The 23,042-nt window shown below is 39.7% G+C and overlaps 1 protein-coding gene across 1 annotated transcript; it reads left to right on the forward strand.

The window, feature by feature from the left end:
• The first annotated feature begins 908 nt into the window (after positions 1-908).
• LOC143183336 (uncharacterized) lies at positions 909-22,817 on the forward strand. The gene is made up of 14 exons (XM_076384860.1): positions 909-1,047; positions 2,230-2,513; positions 9,037-9,174; positions 13,238-13,305; positions 13,383-13,675; positions 15,732-16,036; positions 16,323-17,472; positions 18,122-18,302; positions 19,252-19,382; positions 19,467-19,615; positions 19,964-20,143; positions 20,686-20,790; positions 21,019-21,219; positions 21,969-22,817. The coding sequence occupies exons 1-14, from the start codon at positions 966-968 to the stop codon at positions 22,128-22,130; spliced, it is 3,429 nt and encodes a 1,142-aa protein (XP_076240975.1). The 5' UTR covers positions 909-965; the 3' UTR covers positions 22,131-22,817.
• The last annotated feature ends 225 nt before the right edge of the window (positions 22,818-23,042 follow it).

Consider the following 23,042-nt stretch of genomic DNA (forward strand, 5'->3'; position numbering starts at 1 on the left):
TTTGGGGTGAGGGTGAGGTGGACAGATGTGAGTTGGGACTGAAGACAAAGTGGACAGATTTGGGTTTGGGATTAAGGGCAAGGGGGCAGGTCTGGGTTGAGACTAAAAACAAGGTGGTTAGATCTGAGTTGATATTAAAGACCAGGTGGATGAATGTCAGCTGGAATTGAGGACAAGATGGGTAAATCTGAACTGAGACTAAGGATAAGGTGTGCAGATCTGAGTTGGCACTCAAGACAAGGTGGATAAACCTGAGTTAGAACTAAATACACAGTACTTAAATCTAAGTTGGAACTAAGACAAAATGAATGAATTTAAGTTAGAACAAGATTCACAGATCTCAGTTAAAATTGATTTCAAAGAAATCAGATCAAAGTTACCAAGTCATGAAACTTAATTACACTCTACATTTTCTTAGAACCAAATGCCTGCTTTCATTAAACACAGCGAATAAATCTAAATCCAAAGTGTAACCTCGTGCCTCCACTAATCGTCAACAGTCATCGTAGATCATCAGTCACTATAATCCACCACACACTCAAGACTGATTTATGTCACACAGAAACGAAATAAAATAGACAGCCCCGCTTCAAGGAGTCTCGACTGTAAGAACTTATCACACCAGGTCTATAATTTCCATCTTCGAAAACGAAACAAGACTCACGAGAGAACGACGAGCAGGCGAGGCAATTATTACGAAGGAAGAAATAAAGATGTACAACGTGGAGACCCGTTCCATCGCCTAGGCAGATCGTTTGCAGTTGATTTTCAACGTTTTCAGCGAAATAAGAAAGACAGAAGGTACTTTCACTCAGGCCTCGCGCGTGTTCCTCGATCAAACCACTCGACGCATCAGGGGAACGCTCTTCGATAGAATGGGTGACACAGTGATAAGGTGTTATTGAGGATACTAACGCTGAGGTGAAGTGTTTGGGAGGGGGCGAAGAAGAGGGTATTCTTCAGACATGGTCAGCCAACACGCGATGGCCACCACTGTTCGCAAAGTCAAGCAGGAGAATCGTCTCAGACGACAGAATCAGAATCAAGGTATGGGGCACGCGAGATGCTATTAAAACGAGTAGCTGAACCTCGGTCTAAATGGGGCTGGATTCTAACTGACAATTTCATTTCAGTTTAATGCACAGTTACGACGTGATACAGATTTAAATTATTAGGTAATTGTCGTGGAGACAGAACTGCATATCAGTTGTCTGGTTGAGGGTAGAACTGTCAAGGATTAATGTGCTTGAGATGACTCAGGAAAAGAGGTCAATAATCAGGGACATCAGAAACCTAGGTTATTTTAATTATAAGGATAATGAATCTAAATGGTGTATGCCTTTTATTACAAGTTTTATACGACATAGATATTAAAATATAGAGTCACCATTCTCTTTTAAAATTCCTGAAGTCTAGAAATGAAATTTTCCTGGTGAATATCCTATGCACATAATAATCCTCGATGCAACAAAATGAACAGGAAGGGCCCGAGGATATTTGAATTTACAAACGATCATTAATTCCATTACGGTAACGCTAATTATTGCGTTCGAGGATAGACACGTAACGTATACTAATTTTCTATGTGGTGGATATGTCGAACGCTGCCCGAACTAAATGTAACTCTACGCGCAGCTGAGCATCAGCTTAATTACGATTAACTGTACACGGTTAATTCGCGTGATAATTAATCTTTCACTAGAATCCACTGCTCTTCATTCCCTGCTGTTCTCGCGAACATTTCAGCCCGAGTGTTAAATCAAATTCTTTAATAGAAACCGAATGCACACATAATTAACTAAGATTTACAGGCAACATTATTTCATATTTTAGAACACCCTGTCGTTTCTACGCCACAAAACTCTTAATAATAATTAATACTACATAATTACCGTTCCACACACGAACAGACTATATCTATAATAATAATATTTACATTCTCTGTCGAAACTCTCCAGTCCAGAAACTTCCCCAAAATACCAGCGCAAGAACCGATCATTAACATCGACATCGGCCTGCGCAAAAAGCTGTGCCAAATAATCAAGCCACGCGAAACAACTCTCTAATCATTAGCAGAGTAGATCAGAATATTCATCGTCGGTTAAAATATTCCAATTAACTTCCATAAAGGACCAGAGGGGCAGCATCGGTTTTTGTGTACCGCGGCGGTTCATCGATTATTCACGAACCACTTGCCGGGAATAATTGCGAACAAACCATGTGTTCTAGATGAGGAGGGACTATACAAGCCTGTACCGCCACCGAAACCGGTGCCGAACAATCAGAAGAACCAGAACGACCAGCAGGAGGGCAGGGTGCAGACGGTAGCCGAGCAATCGTCGCGGACGACTTCCGCCGCAGAGAGGAACGCCACGCTGGACGACAGTCAGCTTCGAAGTTCCGGGCAGAATTTTGCGCCGGAATACAGGATGCCACCGCTCTACGGGGAGGAGCAGAGCTCGAATCAGACTCAACAGGCAGCTAATTTACAGACACACAGCAGCAAATTTCCAGTAAGTTTCAAAGTAGAGAATTTTTCAGGAATAAGTCGTACATAAGTTTGAGTATTTGGGGGTGAAAGAGGGGAAATAGAAGACGTACATGAGGGAAAAAGGTGAAGTTATTGAAGTCTCTCGTAGAATTTATGACAGTACTCTAACGGTCCTGAGTTTAATAGAAGCGGTGAGAAACGAGTTTGTAGATTTAACAAGGTTGCTTTTGTTGTACTTAGAAGACTTTTGCAAGATGAGTATGACCACTTTTTCCGTGTGAGGCAGGGTGGCTGTGTAGAGTTAGTAGAGGGTGTTTTACGACATGTGGGTGGAACTCGAAGGAGGATTTATGTGGCCCTTCATCTGAACACAGGTTCGCTTAAATGTGACTACTTTGAAGTCCTGTAAATTAGATCGTGACAGTCGCTATAACCACTGACCAAATTATAAACATAGAAACGACAGATTCTACATAGTAATTATATCTAAGACATAATATTACTTGCAAATTGCCTACTATGAGTCATTTCTTACATATAATCCGTATTGAATCTGTAATTTCTATATTTGAGTGATCCCTTGCTGAGCTGTGAATTGTCTGTATCATAAATACCTGTCTTTAATCGGATATCAGTGATTGCACCATACTGCGTTACAATACTCCATGCCAGTCGAGGGTAAATATTAGCATCGAAGAAGGAAGGGGGCGTAAGGATAACAGGAACCTGTAAAAGAATAAATACAAGCGGTTCTACGCGATGCAACCACGTCACGGCTAGTGGTGGTGTGTTAATTAACGATGCGCCGTCTGCATTAATTCCACGTGCCCTGTGGAAGGTGTGTGCGTGGCATGGCCACGTCGGTTTCGCCATATACGAGCAGGAGGCAGACGCTGGTAACTTTTGTTATAGACGCAGCATAGGCGTGCCGTTGGATTTTACTACCACCGATAACGCGACGGGTTCCGAGGTGTAACAAGCTGAATATGGCGATTCCAGTCGCGGACTTTGATGCACCATCGTACACGCGGTGACTGGTCTCGCTTCAGGCTAGTGAAAAAACACCACGGTTAGAAGTCAAGGCGTAGCGCTTTATTCGGTATTGCTTGGTCGCGGCTTTCTAGAGTTCCTCTTCGGGCCTCTTGAACTCGTCTTAATTGCGGCTCTTCCGTCGCGAAATGTCGAACGGAGGATCATATTCCCGATATTTACGAGCAAAAAAGAAACGATCGTCTGCAATTCAGATCTTCCTGTGGCCTCGTAATGATGAAACGCAAGGTTGCTTATTGGCGAACCGTGACGTTCATCCTTTCACATTTTGACACGAAGAAGCGGACCTTTTTTTAAGTGGAGACGTCAAAATTATTCGAAAGATGAAAGCAGTGGTTCGTGTATGAGTGATTAAGTGTGATCGTAAATATTAGTCTTTTTATAGGTATAATAACGTTTAGAGATGATATTTATGAGATGACTTAATGTATGAGACACAAGTCTGAAGAATTATGCAAGATGTTATAGACTGTTTAACTTTTTCATGTGGAGGCAATTTGAATAGTGGGTCGAAGATTATAGTTTGGTTTTTGTTTATGGAATCCGCGTTACAGAGTTATAGTATCCATGAATGAATTTTTATTGATTGAAAAGTATTTTTCAATGTGTGACAATATCACACGTGATATTGTTATTTTTAATTAAATTAAGTGAACAGCTTTTAAAATCATTCGTTATTTGATTCAACTTACACGACTGATCCAAATTTATAATATTGTGTAAAAAAGTATTTACTATATATGCATAAAGAACTCTACTTTTTCTTATGTAAATACTACAATGCAGAACTCTAGTTTTTCTAGTCTGTGTTCTCTACATTCAGTGTCTACTCGGAATCCTTGTCACAGAGAATTCTAATTGTACAGGAATTCGGTTCTTGTCGTGCCCTACCAAGAATTAGCAACTCGTTTTGTTGCCATTTCCTTTGATGGACGAACAACCGTGCGATCTAAAGAGTATTCTCTAGAACAATTGGTCAGAGGCACCAGGGGTCATAATTGACGTGATATTGTTCTAACAATTCGGAGAAATATTCACAGTTAGTTCGAAGTACTAGTACAATATCCTACATTCAATTCTAATTACATCAAATTGGACTTACATTCGATGAGAATGAGCTAGTTATTTTAATCTGAACACAATCAAGTGGTAAATGTTAAAATTTTCATGTGAATGGAAACAAGAGAGAAGGAACAGAGTTGGGACAATGAATGGAATCACTCAAAGTCATATTAAATTTATTATACAATTCACTATGTCTTCCCAATTTTGCAATAAGATTCATTGTTAAAATTCGGCTAAACTGTTACGTGAGATTTACACTGTAATAATAGCGATACAATAGAAAATCAGTTACAAAAGAAGAGGAAAGTGAAAGAGCCATTTCAACTTAAATTACGTTTGCGTGATATAGCAATACAGGTAGCAATTTATGTAACAAATTTGCAACACAAAGGTGTAGTATATCCTATCGAAATGGAAGGAAATAGATATCTTGCTGGGTTATAAATTTGGTATAAATGAGATTTTTGCAAAAATTACGATCCCAAGAATTGTAATTTAAATACGAAAGGTTTTGGATTACGAAATACTAGTTGTAAAAGCCACATGTGTCTTTTAAGCTGTCTGACTCTGGCTTAGCTTCGAATACAGGTGTGCCCTCAGGTGGCCACAGACTTATGAGTCCTATTATGCGATTTGTGGTAGCCATTGGTCTCTAACCCTGAACGTGTATCTGTATTACGGAAATTCCTAGAACTCTGGATGTTTATTTTTCAAGAAATATTGCAATTCGATTGTTCCTCGCCTTTGGAACATCAATTTGCCTCAGATATTTTATCTCCACAATTTTTTAACTTCATTTCTTCAATCCTCCTATTTTCATTACCTGCTTAAACACAAAGCTCGTAAAAAATAATATCGAAATGGAATGCTTGTTAAAGCTCTACCAAGGTAGCTTTTTTTTAAACTTGCTAACTATCCCCTTCTTCAAGCTTCTCTTCAATTTCCCCTTTCTCCCATTTACTTCACGTTACACTTTTCCACCCTAGTGCACGCAGAAAATCAGGGGCTAATTTTTCCCTCGAATAAAAAAACTCTTTCCCCCGTATCTTCTAATCCTTGGCAATTATCTTACACGCCTTTTGGGGACATCGCGTGTAATTGTGCGTTACATTAAAATGCTCCTTTAATCCCCGGCATTACATTTGCTTACCTTATCGCAGGAGCACGCGAATTAGAGGACAAGCTTCATAAGGACGCAAAAGAACGTAATAACAAGGAAGGTATTAATTCCCTGAAAAAAGAACACACGAGCATAGGGACAAAACGCGTGAACTTAATATCTCCCTTGATGCTTCGCATTGATTGCGAGAGTTTCGTGGCCGCTTTTAAGAGTGCTTTGATATTCTTCTTTCGACTGGATTGGAAACATTTTATTCCCTTCTTGCCCCCTCCCCTCGGGCAAGTGTTCCATTTCTACTCCGACATCGACTACGATCTCGGTTCTTTCTCTCCGCGGCTGCACCGCGTGCCAGTACGTACTGCCTTTATCGGTCGCCGAGACCTTATACGGTGGGAATGATGCGCGGAAGGAGAGAAAAAAAAAAAAATCGTGGAAATCCTCTTCGCGAAGTCAATGAACATGAGAACAGCGCGAGATGACTCGTTCGAATCTCGATGCTCAACCTTTTGTCTCTCGGGGTAATGAAATTCAGATCGACGCATGTGCGCTAACGTTTCCGTTATGTTCAGGGGATAGAACAAGTCAGGCTGTTTAGTTCAGCGCTATCTCGAATGAATTTGCACTTCGGGTCGTTGCGCAGTCGTTACACCGTTTTCCGATTCATTAATGCGACTGCGGAGAGATTATGTGGCGACTAATTCGATATAACGGTCCCTGAGGACGATTAACAGTCGAGATTACTGTTTGCTACAGTTTCCTTTGATAGGAAGGTGAACTAGGCAAATCTGGGTGGTATTGAGGGATAATGTGAGGCTGTTAGGCGAGACTAGAATTATTAAGCTACTGTAGAAGTAGGAGGCTACTGACTACATTAAATTAGATAAAGATGTTAGGTAATTATATAGTGGTTGTCCAGTTTTTTGTTAGGGGAGGGAATACAGATACAGAGAAGGATTGATACTTGGGAATTAGGGTCAAGGGATCCTGGGTGGGTGGGTCAGGTGGATCTAGAGACAATTTTAGAAAAAGGTGCTACTTTATTGAGCTACTCACAGGCTAAGCACCCATTTAGTACTTAATCTTATTATTTTTAGAAGCTCCTCTATTATACTCTTCTTATATACTCTTCTTATATCAAATTTAATAGCATCCATCCTAAGTAAAAGATACTATAAATATCTATTCTAGAGTCAATTAATCCAAGGTCCACCATACCTCGAATTCTATTCTTCTCAACAATAACTCTAACTAAACCCTAAAGCACCATTGATTCACGTATCCTACATTCAACAAAGCTCGCGTATCGTGGCAGAAGTTGGTCTTCGGTGAAATCTTCGGTAACAGTTCGTTATACGTATGTTCGTTACGTTCTTGGGAAAATTCTCAGAGGTTCTACGAGTGAGACAAAGGGGGGCATCATACCCGCGTACCGTTTACCGGAAGTCGAGAAGGGAGCTGCGATAGCCGTTTAGATACATCACTTTTCCCCGTGAATCGGCCATTCGGAGGCGAGAACAAATCGGAACAGTTGTCAGTGACGACATCCCACTACCATGTGACTATACCGTTCGTGATTTCGCGAACCTGCCTACTGTGCCTTTGTTGTATTGTACATTTACCAGCCTGCGAATTATCCGTCAGATCTTTTGTGAGATCTCGAAGATTCTCGTCGACAGGTTTCTCTTGCCATCGTCTTTATGAAATAACATTCTCGCAGATAATTGACTGACGTAATTGCTCCAAACGTGGTAATTCTTATAATGAACAGAATAATTTCACTTCAGAGAGGTACAGAGTTCTTGGAATATCTCGTTCTCGTATCTGAAGTTTTACAAATGACTACTGGGTACTTTTGGAATGTTAAATCAATTTTTTAGGGACCATTATAGTCTTTTGAGACGTGCTTCTTGTTTAAGTAAACTGTATGCACGTTAAACGGTGTAAAAATTGTGAATAATTATTGAATGATGATCAAGAGTCAGAGATACTCAAGCATCAAGCATAAAAAATTCACGAAGACATTTAGATAGATTCTTTTATAGTTGTTGGAAATTTCACCTCGACAATTGTCCTCCAACTTTAAACTGTACTCTGTGCTGAGCATTCTAACCACCTTTCAACGCTCCGATTACCGCGCGACAAAGTGGCCCATAACACTGTAGCCTCCATTTCGAGCAAGAAAATTAGACACTCTATGTTCTAAAACTGCACTTTCCACAATCAACAACTACAGCGAGAGTAAACATAAACCTGAAGACCTACAACATATGAAAAATCAGCTTGAACAACAAGCATTAAACTGAAAGAACCGTTTCGTGTAGCCAACGATATGGACTCGTTTCGCAGGCAACGAACTCAGAGAACTAGCTCTCTGTAGCCCCTTTTTTACTTGCAAATTATAATATACAAAATCATGAGGATGTGCACACAGAATTATTCGCGAACGTTGCATGGCAAAAGTGATAATTAGACGCGATCATTTTCCAGCGCGCTGGCTTGTTTTATCACCGCCACTTTCTTGCAGCTTGGAGGCGATCTCAAGGCGAGTTTAGTTCAGTGACACCTCTTTTTAGATGCATTATTATATGCACGCGAAGAGCATGCGAGCGGGCCGAGCCCCGCTAGCGAACTTCCAGATCCTGTTCCCGATGTTGCTTGGAAAAATCGTATAGATATCGTGAGACTGGGTCCGTCGGGCGACTTTTACGATGAGAAATGCTCGCTGACGTTCCCTGGAATCGTCGCCAACGTCACTTTTAAGTTTTACTTTGTACGGGAGATTTCAATCTCGTCGGTATAACGAAATGCGTGGATCGTACTATCACCTATGGTGCGTGCAAAAAGGTGGATCTTCGGGCGAGGATGGATTGAAAGAGTACAGGCTGTTTTAGAACACGTGGACGTTATTATAGCCACGAAAACAGTGGGGGAAATTATTGTGTAACTATTTGTCTGATTTGACTTTGGTATTGAATTGTAATTTTGTATTTCGAGTAATTTAAAATGCTTTTTTTTTTCTTACTATTTTTGTGCTTCTGATTTATGTGTGAATTTATGTCCATGTGTTTTGAAACGACCTGTAGCACATGCTTTTTGTGAACGACGTAGCTTTTATGAGAAGTGGCTTCAGAGATGCTGAATTATTAGGTGTTTCGTCATGGCTGTTAAGAATGTGTTTATTAATTGAGGATAGCAGAACTCGTCAGTGATTAGGTGACAGCGTTTGAAGTTATGGTATATGAAGATTAGATATGTCAGTGTAAAATCAGTAATAAAGATGAAAATTGAATGGCAATTTTTTTATTCGCAGATAGAACGCGAGTTTGTCCTTTCGTCTGGAGACAAGAATTCGAAAATCCCTATTCTTCATGAATACAAGCAAAGGACTGTCGGGAGAGTGGCCATCGCACCTGATGCTCCAATTAAGCAGCAGGCTTGGGTTCAAGAGGTGAGTCATTTTATCATGTACTTTTTTAGTAGATTGAAATCATTAGAAATTAGGAGAATTAGATATCTGACACTTAATAACTCCTATAATTTATAGCTCAGGCGATTGATAAAATAGTAATGTGTAGAACGTTACCTTTTTAAATTTTCAAATATTCAAATATTTAAATTTTCAAATATTCAAATTTTTAAATATTCAAAATTTCAAATATTCAAATATTCAAATTTTTAAATATTCAAATTCTCCAATTTTTAAATTCAAAACATTTAACATTCTTGTGAAATGATTCACGTACAGAACCAAAATGTGTAACTGTAGCAATATTCTTCAATCGCTCGAAATTTGCTGGAAATCAGTTACCTAGTTAAATACCGCAAGCCACAGAATTTAAATAACCAATCGTCCGCTTAATCTGCCCTTAACCGCAGAAATACCACATTCTGGTGTTACACCCCCATCCATCGAATTGATAACAGAGTCCTTGCAGATGCTCGAGATTGTACTCCTCCTTGAACACCCTATCTCACCTCGTCCTGTAATTCGAACAAACATCTAGATAGCCGACGAGAAAAGGTTACCCCTATTGATCTCTGTCTGTTAGCAGTTGACCATGCGAACATCGAGTTAGAGGGGTAATGGGTATCTATTCATCTTCACAATCGAAGTCATTACGAAATCCTTCATTGATTCGTGGTTGATTCACGCGTGTGCAACTTCTACACTCCTACGACACCTACGCGAATTGCTCGAGGTGCGTGTAGGTGTCGGTAATGCACGTGCCAGAGAGATACTGTTTCACAGTCGTGGGTTACAGACGGATGTGAGCGCTAAAGGGAGTGCAAGGAACGTGGAAAATTGCATTTGGCTTACGTTTACAGCATTTTCTTTGTTCACCGAGTCCGTACGCGAACGGTGTCAAAATTATTTCACTTTTTCTGACAATGAGACCCCATGGCGGCTTATTACATTCAACTCTCACTTGTAGCTTCAACGTATGTGCGAAACCACTGAAATGAGTGGCACGATTAATTTAATGAAAATGAAATACTAATACCGTGAGCGCTGTGTATGACTTCATGGTCTGTTGTGAACAATTGGAAAATCGTTAATTAATTCACTTGTCTGTTTTGGACGTGACACAAATGGCAATTAACGTCACTAATTAAAGAGAGGTGTTGTTAAATGAATATGTTAAAATAAGTTAAATTGTGAAGAATTTAAATAATATTTGCGTCTCATAAATTTAGTTTCCAATGAAACCTCATTATTTATGCATTCTTTAAAAAAAAAAAATTATACTCACCATTCTTTTTTATGTCTTCGATATCTCTTAATTAAATGTTGAAAAGTTGAGCTCATGATTAACTCTGGCAGGCAGTAGATTGAATAAAAAAGGTGTTTTAAAACTCGTTCTTGATATCACGAATAAAGTTACACGCTCGTATTTTTTGCCATGTAATCGAGCTATTGTTATATGGATAATGTGGGCGTTGCATAAATTTAGTAGTGGTTTCCCTTCATTAGTTCCGAGCGAACATAAATCGCTTCTTTCATTGACCCAATGAAGAGGAAAGTAAATTCTTTGAAAAATTAATAACCCTTTAGAGAACAGCTTCAGTTCTTGAAATAAAATTTATTTAACCTTTCAAATATGTAATAATTAATGTATCAACTAGTTCGAATTATTATTCGATAGCCACGTTTTTCTCAAAAATAGAGAAAAGTAAAGAAAACTGATCGTTAAGATATTTTTACTCGAAGACGGCTACTCTGTTGCATTTTAAAAGTGTCTTTATCGTGCATCGCTGAAAGCCAATGAACTGGATTTGCTTCAACGTTTAAGACGACTGGCTTTTATTGCGTCCCGTGAGTCGATCCTGCTATGCATAATACGGATCATCGTTCAGAGTGTGGCGTGATAGTTTATTAAGCCAAAGCTTCAGGCAATGAAACGTGTTTTGCATGTGTCGTACAGCATAATCGCAGGGCCTTTGAAAATGCAAACTGAACGTTCTATGCATCTACGTGGATGTTCTATTATCCGAACAAGCTTTCTTAAACGATCCGCTTCGTAATTGAAATATCCCCTGCAGAGCAATGATCTAAATGGATAGATATAACAATTTCTAACGGTCGAAGCATAAAAATATAAAATATCAAACATCAAAATTATGGCGTGAAGAGAAATAATTGTTAAGAAGATCGTATCTTAATAAGAAATTAAGATTTCTTTCAAATATAAAATATGGTTACCGTGAAAGTTATCACTTATTAATCTGAGAATTAAAAATCAAGGATTTAATGAAATTAGTAGCTTTATAAGGAAGGCAAGTGGCGTTATGAAAGGTAGTTATATTGAATGACTAGCAATTTCCTCTGTCAGTAATTAATTTTACGTCAAAATATTTCTCTTCTTCACTCTGAAAATAATATTCTGTAAATTATGCGAAAATTAAATGTTATTTTGGAGGTGATCATTTATTCAGCAGGATATCGTCAGTACCAAATTGCAGAATTCGTCGAATCCACTTTCCCCATTGATCGATTGCTTCCAAGGAGCCTCGTTCCAAATAAACCATGAGAACTTTTCTTATCCTCTTCGAAACTACCAGTAATAAATATTCAACGTTCCTCTGCATCGTGCAAAATTTTTTAATGACCCAATGCAAACTGCCTCCTGCTAAAAAGTTGAAACAAACACCAAGAGGTAGGTCGCGGTCAATATAAGTATCATTCTGAAACTGGATTTAAAGTGTGGGAGTCAGGTTAAATATCAATCGATAACAGTTTAGTGTCGCCATAAAAGATTTAAATATTAGCATTTTTATTTCCTTGGGGAATCTTAAAACAGAACGAGTTTTTGACTTGGTCGTGGAAGCTTTATCTGAAGATTTCTTCACATTGGATACACCGAACCCAAACATCGCAAAAATATGATATTGATATTAGGAAAAAAGAAAAAAATGATAGCATACGTAGCATTATCGATCAAGTGAACTCTTGTCTGCAATAAGTACCTACTTAGTTAACTAGTGTCTAGTTGAAGAAGCTCAGAGGTCGCAAGTCAAGTCTCAAGTATTCCAAATCGAAGCCCGAGACATCCCAAATTTCTATAATTTCTACACCGAAATTTCTCCACATATTTCCTTCATCTCCTTCTTCTTCAACTCTTTAAAATTCGAATTAATTCAAGCTTGTTTAGCCTCAGATTCTCAGCATTCCAATTCCGAAACGGAGTTGAATTTACAGTTGATTAGAGCACTATTTCAGCGCCGCCGAGTATAAATACAATACGGGAAACGTTTAAATCAGGGTTTCCGTCGGTACGTCCAGCGTCGTGGAATTCATACGTTAGATTTAGCGCGATATAATCCCCACGCGGTGGAGGGGCCATAAGTCAGAAAATCTTTTTTCGTATGCGCAAAGCGTGTCGCGTAGCCCTACGGGCACAACCACACTCGTTCCTCCTCTCTCTCTCTCCTTTCACTGAACAATGTCAGTTGTTATTCCAACTGCATCCCTTCCTAAGAACCAGAGGATTCAATACGACAACTTTGAAATTCCCTCGGCGGCTTAAACCGACACGTTGCCATTAAACGTCCGCTGTCCTCGGTCGAGTATCGTTTTCGGTGGATCCTGGCAAATTGCGTGGAAACGCTCACTTTCGCGTCCACTCAGGCAGAATAAGAGGAAAATGTGTGTGCTTCTGAGGGGATATTTAAACCGCGGGGAATTGGTATGATTTTTAATTCATTTCTCAATTTTGAAATTCAGTTGACATTTTGGGATAGGTAACTACTGGATAGGAAAATACTGTGCCTGAAATTATTAGGTATTAATTTATTTGAAGAGTCCTTTTAGTTGTAATAGTGGTGTCCAGGGAGAATTGGTTAGAAGGAATTACAGAAGATCATTAATTTCATTGAATATACTTCAGGTATTAGAGGAATGGTAGAACTTCCTCGCTTTTACTATCTTAAGAAATAAATGTTCTCAAGTTTGAAGTTCTCTTCCCCATTCTCAATGTACGAGGAATGATCACGATCTGAAAAAATTGTTTCAGGGAACCCAGATGCAAGAAGTGAGACAAGAGGGTCAAGCGAAGAGTTATCATCCACCAGAATCATACGCGTAAATATCTCCTTTATAGCACCGCTCGGTGAATCCGCGAATTGATTTTTCCCGATAAAATCGCAATTTCTCCGAAGGTCGACGTCAGCTGCATCGGCGCCAAGGACGACGAAGATCGATGAGGAGAAGAGCAAGTCCCTCTCGAGGACGTATCACACGATTAAGGACATGATATCCAGCCGTTTCGGGCAGGGTCGCAAGGACGCTGAACCGGAACCAGAGGCAAGCTTGAACAACGTCACTGAAGAATTGCGGAAGTCCAGCAGGAGTATCGACGAAGAGGAGGCGAAGAAAAAGGAAGGGATTTATGGGAAGCCACGGGCGCAGGAACCTCCAGTTAATATGCAGCAGTACCCGAAGAATGCTTGCGGTAAATTTCTCATAAAGTAGTATAATAGTGAGTAACGGGGAACATCCTGATATCTTTATACTTTGATATTTTCTTCCTTAAACTAAGGCGATGAAAACAATTCTGGGGTTACTAAAAAGGTGTGGAAGTACATATTTTATAAATTTTACTTGTGGCGTGTTTAGACTTTAGAGAGATCTAACTTTATGTGTCAGCAAGATGTGAATAGTATATGCTGTAGACGCACGACTAATTATGGGTAATGAGCTTATACAATGCAAACGTGTTGTCTCCAACAGTCTGGTGTTGCTTCCTCAGCAGTCTGTGCTAGCATTCTAGCTTTGAAATTTCGAATTTATGTATGAAAGACGCGTAGCTACAGTAGGGTAGTAAGTACTCCATCATATTATTCCTATTTTACAATTTCACATCACCAATTTTCAATTACTATTACGCCAAACAACTCCCGTAGTCATTTCCTCGGTTCCCTCGAAAGAAAAACAAGCCCTCCAAAGCTCATCGCGATTAAACCAGAACTCTGTGCGCGAAGTTACACGCAAGAAAGTTTCATTTCTAGCAATTTCCAACAAATCCTCGCGCATAAACCAGAAAACAAGACCACGTAGAAGCGTGCGATTACACGAACCTCCTTTACTATTTTTCTGCCGCGGACGCAGTTATTATAGTGATTTCTTCATTATAGGGAGCATCTCTGTGTAAAAAGTTTAAGTGTCAAAACTAGTTCTGATGTGGGTAATTTTGCCCTCTGACGAAGAAAACGGTAACGACGCGTGAATAATACGGCGATAGACATTCAACTGGGGAACTTATCGCCGAGGAAATGGGATCGAGACGCCATGTAGATGAAATGTATTTCTAAGGAGAACGTAGCGAGTTGCAGGGCTACGGGGGTGTGGGAGCAGGGGAGAAAGTCTATGTAGTAAAATAGGGTTATGGCGAAATGCGGAATTTCAGCTTTTAATTCATACGCGTTGTAATTCCAGGGGATAATAGAATAGTCTTTGTACGATGTTGAATACGAATAATATTCTGGTGGAAATAAACCTCTGGTAACAGGGTTTTGTTAAGCATTTACGTGGGAGGAATGAGTAGGTATGTTACGATTATAATTAGTGCCTGTAGAAAATTTTGCAAAATTTTCTTCTGCCTTTTCAATACCCTTATTGTGTACGAATGGGATCGATATTAGTACTGAATAGACCACATTAGCTACGAAGGTCATTAGTTGGTAGTTGAATCCTTTCCAATGTAATAAATTTCAATTTTTTCTATTGAAGCAGCATATTGTGTATTTAATATACAATATTCTAAAATATGGAGCGTAATTTCAGATCATAAAAATAATATAAAACTTCAATGAATTTGATACAAGTGACAACAATTTATTTGAAGCTCACCTTCTAAAACTTTTGATGTATATGTGTACAGGATGCTATTAAAAAACGCTTAGAATTTACAGATGAGATGGTAAGATTAATATTGTCAGACCAATTTTCACATGCAGGTTACACAAAAATCGTAATTATCCAATTATACGTTCTAGACTCTTTGAGTACTAATTAATGCTCAGATACTACCTAATTAGTTCAGCAAGAATTTAAGAAAAATTGTAGCGCGTGTTATAAATATGAACTATATGCATTGGCTGTCTCGTTTCAACATCTTCGTTTCTGGGATAATTAACGTTTCCTTTCTTGTTACAGTTTATTACTATTCACGGGAACTGTTATTCTCTCTCGCTCTGCAGACCATATCGAGCAATGAACTTTTAATAATGCGATATCTTTCAGTTAATTAATTGCGAAAAATTAATTCGTCTATGCAGTGTACTCGCTATACTCGAGTCCCCTTTTGTAACTAATTTTCTACGCGTAGCCCAATATGCTCTAGATAATATTATAATAACTTCCTTTAAGGATGTGCAGTTGAAAAAGTAGTTCCACAAGAGAAACGTAATTCTCAGGGACTCTTAAATAATTGACTTAACATTTAATTACAGTCAGCAGCTGAGCGAATTTCAACGTCAAAGAACTGCAATATTTACACAATGTTTCAGGTCAATATGGACACTCGTATAATTACCTGAGCAATCAGCAGAACGTACCACTCCCTGGACAACTTCAGCCCACATCGCAGATTCAACCCAATTTGCCAGGTCAGAGTGCTCAACTCCATGTGACACATCATACTCCGCCAGGAGGAGTTCAAACGGTCCATCAAACTCAAGTTTCTACCTTCGGCCAATCAACGACTGCCGCCCAACAGGTGCAAAATGTTGGTAGAGAGTTCGTTGTTCAGGGACCGTCTGGGTTGCCCAGTCAGCAATTGCATCAGGGACTTCATCAGAATCCTCAGAACCAGGTAATCTTTGACGCTATCCTTTAATCCACAGAGTTTTCTTCAAACACTTTCCCTTTGATATCTAATATAGATATAGTAGTAGGTGGGGAAACTCTTCTCATGGGAATATGTGTGCTCTTCAAATAATGAAATCCTAAGTAGTCAGTTATAGTAGTTTAAGTTTAAAAATTCTCTTTTATTTATTTTCGAAATATGTCTACCCCAAAACTTTTTGAATAAGAATTGAATTTCTTGAAATGTTTCTTAAAATAATCACTGCATCTGATACGACTCGTTTCACCACCAGGGTCAAGGCACGCAAGTGCAAAAGCCCCACGGACTCTCTCTGCAACAGCACCAAGTAGGCAACGCGATGCAATCAGCTGGCCAGAGCTTCCAAAACCCCCAGCAGCTTCTGCACCAGAACCAGAACCACCACCAGAGCCCCAGGTTCGCCCAGCAGCACGCGCAGAACATGCATCAACGCCAGCTGCTCCAGCAAATGCATCAACAACAAATGGCTGGTCAGCAGAACAGCCAGTCAGGCGTCAGGAACGTGCAGCAGACCTATTTCTCAAACAACGTATCTTATCAGCAATACCAGCAGGCCAGGCAAGCCATGTCAAGGTCTCAGATCGATCTGCCCAGCACGTCGCGGCAGACCCAAGAGCTGAGGCTCTCGGGTCAGGAGGTCTACTATCACTACGCCCAAGGTCGACCTAGGTACGGCGTGCCTCAAGTTTACATGAAGACCGAGAGTAACCAGGAAGTCGAGTTCCAGCGACGTAACTCGATCAAGGGAATCGAGAAGGCCGCGTCGCAGCCACAGCTTTCCTACGAGGACGAAAGAGCCAACGATCAGTCAAGAAATCCTGTCGAGACAATGAAAACTCTAACCGTGGATCCAGTTGACAAAGAGAGGTACGAGATCACTGTGGAGAATCACGGACCAGGAGAGTTCGGTGACTCTCAAAGGAAGGATGAGCACAGGCCGGAAACTAGCTTCGGCATTCGCAGAGACGAGCCAATTAGGTGCTCGAAAAGGGATCAGGAGCAAGTGGGAGTCTCTGGTCCGGAGAATCAAGAGTCGGAGGGTGCCTCTGTGCAGAAGAGAATCGAGGAGATACAAAAGAGAGCGGAGGAGAGTCATTACAGTCCGAAAGCGAGCAAGGAGCACGCGGAAGCGGACGCGGCTAGGAGCTCTTCCGGCTCGAAGATCGGGAACAGTGACGGATCGAAGAGAGCCGAGAATCAATACGCGAAGGACTTCGGGAAATCGGAGAGCAGGAAGGACGAGCTCGAACACGGCATCGGTCGACTCAAGATCCAGAATCAGGGCTCTGGATCGGATTACGATAAAGCTGGACAGAGTTCCTCGAATGTTGACTCGGGCAGGGGATCCGCTGTTTATTCCAGCGGAAGGCGACCACCGCCGGAGGATCAGACCCACCCTCCAGGTTTGTCATCTCAACTTTACTAGCATTTGCTTGTCGAGATGAATATTTTATGCGAAACGCTGGCGGAAAGAAAACTCACCCTCTTGAGAAGGCAAGTTTGCGTGGGTGGTTGCTGGGGAGTGGTATGAAAATTGAGAATGGGACACTTTTCAATAAGAGTGTTCCTTGGAAGTAGGCTTGAATTTGTTTATGAATTATTTTCGAGAGCCATGCGTGGGTAGCGGATTGTTAGCTTGAGGGTTACTGGAGGCTGTTCTTCCTTAGTAGCTCTGTCAAATATTAGAATTTCAGAGAATCTTTACAAGACACTTGTGAATGAATATAAGAAATGATACTTTTCCTAATAATTAAGGTTTTCCAAAAAAACAGAGATCGTCTAAAAAGAGGAACTCGATTAAAAGCAATAAATAAAAAACAACCTTCTCAAAAATTAAAATCACTGTGCATGTGTTAAAGAATCTTTAGCAAATAGTGTCAGCCAGATACACCAAAGCCTTGAATTAAAATAAATTTAAGATCGACCAAGGTGAACACTTTTATCTCGAATAGCAGTAATCGTAATCTGCTTCACTGATGTCATACAGATTAATCAAGTTAAAAGCAGCAATAAAACACCCTAGTTTGACTACTTCTCTTCTGTTTCGAATAGTGCAAGACTCTGAATGGGTAGACATAGTAGAATCAGAGCTGAGGAGTATTCTGGAGCCGAGGGACGTCCCAGCGATGGCGCATTCCACTTTGTCTGAAAGTGTATCATCAGTGACGCCGCCACTGCCGCCGCTTTCACCCCATGAAAGTCCCAGAACACCGAGAAATCGATACTCGACGAGGTAACGTTACTTCAAAAAGATCCTTTCGTCTCGTAACCGATGTTGCTTCCGGTCACTGCTCCGGGCTAGTTCCAATTCTTTCTGCTCCTCGCGTAGATCGAAACTCCGATATCGATGGGGCGAGGCGACCAAGCGATGAAACTGTTGAAAATAGGCCATACCGCTCTTTCGGGTACGGCTGGAAGGGAACATACATATTGGCACTAGGCTCGGTTCGAATCAATTTATTCTCTCGGCTCCTTTCCTTCGTTCCACGCTGTTATACTGCGAATATTATCGTAAATGGGAACGATGACAGATAAATTTAGATTTACGTGGAATTTTCTCTGCTTCTGTTGATTCATCTAACTGAATCTGCAAATTATTTGAAGATTCATTTCTGAGATATTTAAATGTAATCTTCTATCATTTTCTTATGGTTCGTGGTAGAATATGTATGTTTCCATTCTGGATTTATTTCACTAACTTTGTTTTTTAACCATTTTTCATTATTTCACTTTTTAAGATTTTTCGAGAATATTTGTAAACTGCTTTCGTAGATTCTATATTAAAATAGCAGTAGAAATTTTTTATTTTTTAACATTGAAAATAATTTCAGTAATAAAGTAGCTCAACTTATTTTACTTTATTATAATCTGTGGTCTTCTATATAGGATGCAATATAAGATTGTACTTAGCTTTTTGCAAAAGTTTCTGGAACACGAACTTCCTCAAATTTCATTTTCACAATTTAGATGCCTACTATTAGATACACTTGATGTAGCATCCTGAATAATTTACTGCAATATCAAACCTCCAGCATCCCAACCTGATGCAAATAACTGATTAGTGCTTACCACGCTGACTAGACAGAGGATGTCAGGCCAACACTATCGAATTCTCCTGCGATAATTAACGATCTTCCTCGAGCTTTGCCGACTTAACAAGTGCATGTTTGTGGGTCCTTTAGCTTACCGTACGGATCGAAACCTAATTACAGCGATTACAGCAAGGCCATGGAGAAAAGGGGATTCTCGGGCAGCTCGAAGCACCGCGGGGCCTCGACGTCCAAGAAGGAAGTTGCGAAAAAGTTTTCTCATCGTGAGTAACTTTCCTACCCATCCATCCACATTGATATTCATTGTTATTTATCCCCGAAGGCTGCACGAACCTTGCGTATTTCAGTTTTTGGCGTGGAAACAGCCGATTTAACTTCCACGACCACTGGACTCGACTTGGACTCGATGCTGGATAGGAGCGATTCTGATCTGAGCACCAACGACGCGAGGACTATCAGAAAACAATTGGAGGGGTTGGAAAATATGTATAGCGAGGTGAGATGTGTTTCGATAATGATGGCATAAATTTTATAGCGATCAGCCTTCAAAGTTTTAATTTAAAATACTATAAAATTATTCTGTGATATCGAAAAACTCTATTATACTTATTAATTTGCCTTGTTATAAATAAATTTAATATTTGCACTATGATCGAAACTATTTTTAACTAATTTTTTGAAGTAGTGATAATCTTAATAAGTTTATGACTAGTCATATATTTAAAACTAAAGAGAAGTTCCCAAAGTTCGATCATCTGTTTCTGTAACATCCTGTACAGGGTAATTAAATAATGATTTATGATGTAACGTCACGTCGCTGAAGCCACGTTGTTGATGAGCGCAGGTATTGAAGTTGCTCGGCGGAAGCGTGAAGAAAAGACGAAAGGCTCGAGGTCTGGCCAGTTATGGTTCTGTCTCGTCACTGCCGACGTCATCCGTCTCGTCTAGACCCGTCACAAGGCATCACGATAAACGTAGATCCCACGCGATCGACGACAGGATGAAGAAAGCCAAAGACATCAAGGTCAGTCGTTTGACACAGCTAATCGTTTCATTGAACTCGTTAGATCACTCGAATGTCCTCTTTATAGGGAAATTGTGTCATCTACTTCATCCCTGCTATCTGTATTCTCGATTAAATAAATGCTATACACAGTCTACAAGTTAATAAATACAGGGTGTGCCAGGTTGTACATTGAAAAATAGGATTCTCTCGATATAAACTCGTTGTTACATTTGTGTTTCGTGGACTCTTATCTTCAGTTTTAGCAAGACAAAAATGAGTGACCAGGTCACTAATTGGTCTCAGAAATTTGTCCCTCACTGTAACACTGTAAACCCATTACCACATGAATTATGAGGCTATGGCGAAAGTATAGTGTATTTAGAGAGGTGGGAGAATCTCAAATAGATAACTGATTATATAGTTTAGTGTATACTTGAGACACCTTGTACCCTAGAACACGCAAGGTATTGTCTGTCTACATACTGTCACTTTCTACTTAATTTTCTAAAAACCGAAAGAGGTGCCAATCAAAGAATCCAAAATTATAATTATGTTTGCAGAGCATTAACAAGCGTTTTCAACGATTAGAATCCCATGTAGTAACACTTGCCAGGTCAGTGGCGCACCTCAGTTCAGAGATGAGGACGCAGCATTTAATGATACAGGTGAGATATTAATACTTAAAAGTTCGCCATATCAAAAATGACTGATAGAAATTGATTTGAAACCATCTTCAAAAGGTGGTAAAGGAAAGAATAAATTGCAGTATGTGAAATATGAATATAAATCGTAGCATAAACAGAGATGAACAGAGAATAGGGACTACAAAAGAGCAAACTAGGCGAGAAAGCAAGCTGGAATTTCCAAAACTCACTACTACTAGGTTTTCGCAGGAAATGGAGAATATAAGGGGCGAGATTGCTGCACTCAGGACGCAAACGAGCATGGCAATGGTGAGGTCACAGTCTCAACCGCTGATCAAGGACTCCGAGTTGCCAGCCCTCTCCAATCCTTCGAGGGTGAAAAAGCTCACAAAGTTCTTCGGCACGGAACCACCTCTCATCAGGCTGTTCCTGAGGGAACTTGGGTATGAGGTACGTCAAGCTTTCATCTTCGTTTGTTCATTAGTCTCAATTCGTTTAACTTCCGATGAACGTAAATTCAGTTGGGTCTAAGGACTCTTTGACGACTTGACCATTATTGATTTAAGGAAAGGTAGATTTGTGTTACGACACGAACTTATCTGTACCGTGTCGTCTCAGCAAACGAAGTTCTACTACAAATACACTAATCAAAAAGTAATAAAAAATAAAAATATTGTACTTTGAAAGTGAGTAGAACTATTGGTCTTGGAAGTTCTTGTCGAAGGGAATTTTTTAAGGACACCTTTCGCTAAAAGAAATTTGAATATTTACTTATTAGAGCGTCTGCTATTTGACCCTGACTTAAGATTAATTCGTCCAGCAGGGTCACTGCTGATTGTGAATAACATCAGAAGCGACCTCATCTTTCACATCCTCGCTATCTGGCTCGCCTCTTTTCACATATGTGGACGGCCTTCTATGAACTCTTTCACCTTTATATTCATCTCCTGCTCATGTTCATCTCCTTGGCCTGATATTTCTTCTCTTCCGACTGTCTGCGTTTTTTGTCATTAAAATAAACAATCGAGGGAAGCAGATGCTTATGAGACGAGGAAAAGAGATTTCCTCGATAAACTGATAAATCTAAATATACTTAGAGACTACATTAAAGAATTTGAAGATGAAAATGTGAAGAGGTGTCAAATTACTTCATCGATAAGAAATGTCTGCTTCAACAAGACGAACTTTGCCTGTTCCAGAAATACGCGAGCGCGTTCGAGAAAGAAAAAGTTGGAATGGTGGAGTTGCCCTACCTCAGCGAGGAGCGTCTGCAAAAAATGGGAATTCCTTTGGGACCGAGACTAAGAATCCTTCAGGAGGCAAGGATATCGGTATGCAAGGATCCAATTTACGTTGTGTGACGTTCCCGATAAAAAAAAAACGAGGGTGGAGGAGTCATCGATCTAAATGAAAGGGAATACGAAACGAAGTGCTCTGGGAACCTTTCTGTTGTCCTGTTGTCTTTTCACAGACGCTTGAAGATAGATCTAAAGTAGGACGAGCAGGGTTCGTTTACCTCACTTTACGGAATTTCTTTTCACGGAGTAACTGCTTGAATATTAGAATGGACAGCTTTCTAGATCAATGGGTGTCTAAGGGTCGTTCAGAGGAACGAAAGGTTTAATGATAATACTAAGACGGAGAACGGGAAACTGAAGGGAGCTTTAAAGAAAGCAATTTCTACTTCGCGAGACTATTAGAGTGATTGAAACAATTTAAAAGCATTGACTCAATGTAATCTAGGATCGCATGAATCATCGACGTGACACTTGACGGTGTTACTGACACTGTTTACTAGTGTATCATTAAATATAGTTACTTGGCATAATCTACATACTTCTAATGGAAACTGAACTGAAAATACATTTAGTACTTAAGTAGCAAGAATTGTCTTAAAGAGAGTGGGAGGCTCTTAAAATGAATTGAGAACGTTACTCCACCTCGATTTCATAATTTATTATAAATTATTACTCAGCTGAACACCATTACTATTCACACGATAACAATGTTCATTTATGAATTCCACATAGTTTTAAGACACAAAAGGGTTTATTATTATCAATCAAAATGTAAATGCCTGTCATGGTATTACGATCGACTCTAAGGATTATTTAATTCGTTTATTTAGTGATAGAAAAATTCTGACTGTTGGTATCATCGTTAAATGTAAGGTTAATTATAAAGAATATTAGCGTAGACTTATTTTGTACATTTACGGTTAACTGATCATTTACCATGATTATTGACTTCGAATATCTCTTGTTACGCAGACT

Source organism: Calliopsis andreniformis, chromosome 9 (genome assembly GCF_051401765.1).
Source record: "Calliopsis andreniformis isolate RMS-2024a chromosome 9, iyCalAndr_principal, whole genome shotgun sequence".
In the NCBI taxonomy this organism is placed as follows: Eukaryota; Metazoa; Arthropoda; class Insecta; order Hymenoptera; family Andrenidae; genus Calliopsis; species Calliopsis andreniformis.